Genomic DNA, 2,500 nt, shown 5'->3' with positions numbered 1-2,500 from the left:
CACACCTGAACACACCTGAACACACACCTGAACACACACCTGCACACACACTTGAACACACACCTGTATACACACTTAAACACACACCTGTATACACACCTGTACACACACTTGAACACACCTGAACACACACCTGTATACACACCTGTACACACACTTGAACACACCTGAACACACACCTGAACACACCTGAACACACACCTGAACACACACTTGAACACACACCTGCACACACACTTGAACACACACCTGTATACACACTTAAACACACACCTGTATACACACCTGAACACACACCTGTACACACACTTGAACACACACCTGTATACACACCTGAACACACACTTGAACACACACTTGAACACACACCTGAACACACACCTGTACACACACCTGTACACACACCTGAATACACCTGTACACACACCTGAACACACACCTGTACACACACCTGTACACACACCTGAATACACCTGTACACACACACCTGAATACACCTGTACACACACCTGAACACATACCTGTACACACACCTGAACACACACCTGTACACACACCTGTACACACACCTGTACACACACTTGAACACACCTGAACACACACCTGAACATACTTGAACACACACCTGAACACACCTGAACACACACCTGAACACACACCTGTACATACACCTGTACACACACTTGAACACATACCTGTACACACACTTGAACACACACCTGTACACACACCTGTACACACACTTGAACACACACCTGTACACACACTTGAACACACACTTGAACACACACCTGTACACACACTTGAACACACACCTGAACACACCTGTACACACACCTGTACACACACTTGAACACACACCTGTACACACACCTGTACACACACCTGAACACACCTGTACACACACTTGAATACACACCTGTACACACCTGTACCTGTGCAGGTCTGCAGACCTGGAGCAGCTCTACCAGGAGTTTTCTTCTGGTCAGAGAAGAACTTCGCTGGTCGTCACCAACCTGATCGACATCCTGACCAGACTGCTTGTCTCGCTGCTCACCTGGCCGGCGGGCTGCTGGGGCGTGGCCTGTGATTGGCTGGCCATCCTGTCCGTCATCCTGTGGGTGGGGATCTGCGTGCTGGCGGTGACCAGGAAGGATGTGATGTCATCGCCACAGTGGCTGAGGTATGCTGGGTATCGTAGTTGGAGACATCTATATCTGTCTGCGGCTCTCAGGTGTGTGTGTGTTACCTGTCTGTGGCTCTCAGGTGTGTGTATTACCTGTCTGTGGCTCTCAGGTGTGTGTTACCTGTCTGTGGTTCCCATGTGTGTGTGTGTGTGTTACCTGTCTGTGGCTCTCAGGTGTGTGTGTGACCTGTCTGTGGTTCCCAGGTGTGTGTATTACCTGTCTGTGGCTCTCAGGTGTGTGTGTTACCTGTCTGTGGTTCCCAGGTGTGTGTGTGACCTGTCTGTGGTTCCCAGGTGTGTGTGTGTGTGTGTGACCTGTCTGTGGCTCTCAGGTGTGTGTGTTACCTGTCTGTGGTTCCCAGGTGTGTATGTGTGTGTTACCTGTCTGTGGCTCTCAGGTGTGTGTGTGTGACCTGTCTGTGGTTCCCAGGTGTGTGTGTGTGTGTGTGTGTGTGTTACCTGTCTGTGGCTCTCAGGTTTGTGTGTGACCTGTCTGTGGCTCTCAGGTGTGTGTGTGTTACCTGTCTGTGGTTCCCAGGTGTGTGTGTGACCTGTCTGTGGTTCCCAGGTGTGTGTGTGTGACCTGTCTGTGGCTCTCAGGTGTGTGTGTTACCTGTCCGTGGTTCCCAGGTGTGTGTGTGACCTGTCTGTGGTTCCCAGGTGTGTGTGTGTGTGACCTGTCTGTGGCTCCCAGGTGTGTGTGTGTTACCTGTCTGTGGTTCCCAGGTGTGTGTGACCTGTCTGTGGCTCTCAGGTGTGTGTGTGTGTGTGTGACCTGTCTGTGGTTCCCAGGTGTGTGTGTGTGTGTGTGTTACCGGTCTGTGGCTCTCAGGTGTGTGTGTGTGACCTGTCTGTGGCTCTCAGGTGTGTGTGTGACCTGTCTGTGGTTCCCAGGTGTGTGTCGGTGGTCAGCTGGTTCTCTCAGACCCTGCAGGTGCTGGCCGGTCCGTCCAGCTGGGCGGAGAGCGATCACTCCTGGTACGTCTTCTTCTCCCTGTTCTCCACCTACACCCTGCTGCCCCTCCCCCTCCTCTGGTCCATCGTCGCCGGGGCAACAACCTCCACCCTGCATCTGCTGCTGGACGTCTGCCGTCACTACGGCGACGACACCTTCATCAGAAAGGTAGGCGTCTCCCTTTTTCTGACCCCGGTGTGCGTGTGCGCGCGCCTCACCGTGTCCTACCTGTCCAGGTGTTGTCGAAGGCGTCGCTGCACCTGGTCGTGAACACGGCGGGCCTGTTCATCCACTACCTGTCGGACCGCACGCAGAGACAGGCCTTCCTGGAGATCAGGCGCTGCGTCGAGGGCCGAGTC

At 53.5% G+C, this 2,500-nt stretch overlaps 1 protein-coding gene across 1 annotated transcript in view; it reads left to right on the top strand.

Moving 5' to 3' along the window:
• Positions 1 to 2,500, top strand: part of LOC139223708 (xanthine dehydrogenase/oxidase-like) — a 30,471-nt gene that overhangs the window by 860 nt on the left and 27,111 nt on the right. The window contains 3 exon segments of the mRNA XM_070855686.1: positions 944 to 1,183; positions 2,081 to 2,309; positions 2,378 to 2,500. The exon segment at positions 2,378 to 2,500 is cut by the window's right edge and continues 27 nt beyond it. Coding sequence (XP_070711787.1) covers positions 944 to 1,183; positions 2,081 to 2,309; positions 2,378 to 2,500 — 592 coding nt within the window.

The sequence above is a fragment of the Pempheris klunzingeri genome, chromosome 24, assembly GCF_042242105.1.
Source record: "Pempheris klunzingeri isolate RE-2024b chromosome 24, fPemKlu1.hap1, whole genome shotgun sequence".
In the NCBI taxonomy this organism is placed as follows: Eukaryota; Metazoa; Chordata; class Actinopteri; order Acropomatiformes; family Pempheridae; genus Pempheris; species Pempheris klunzingeri.
The sequence above is the reverse complement of the archived record's forward strand: the minus strand, read 5'-3'. Positions and strand labels throughout refer to the sequence as shown.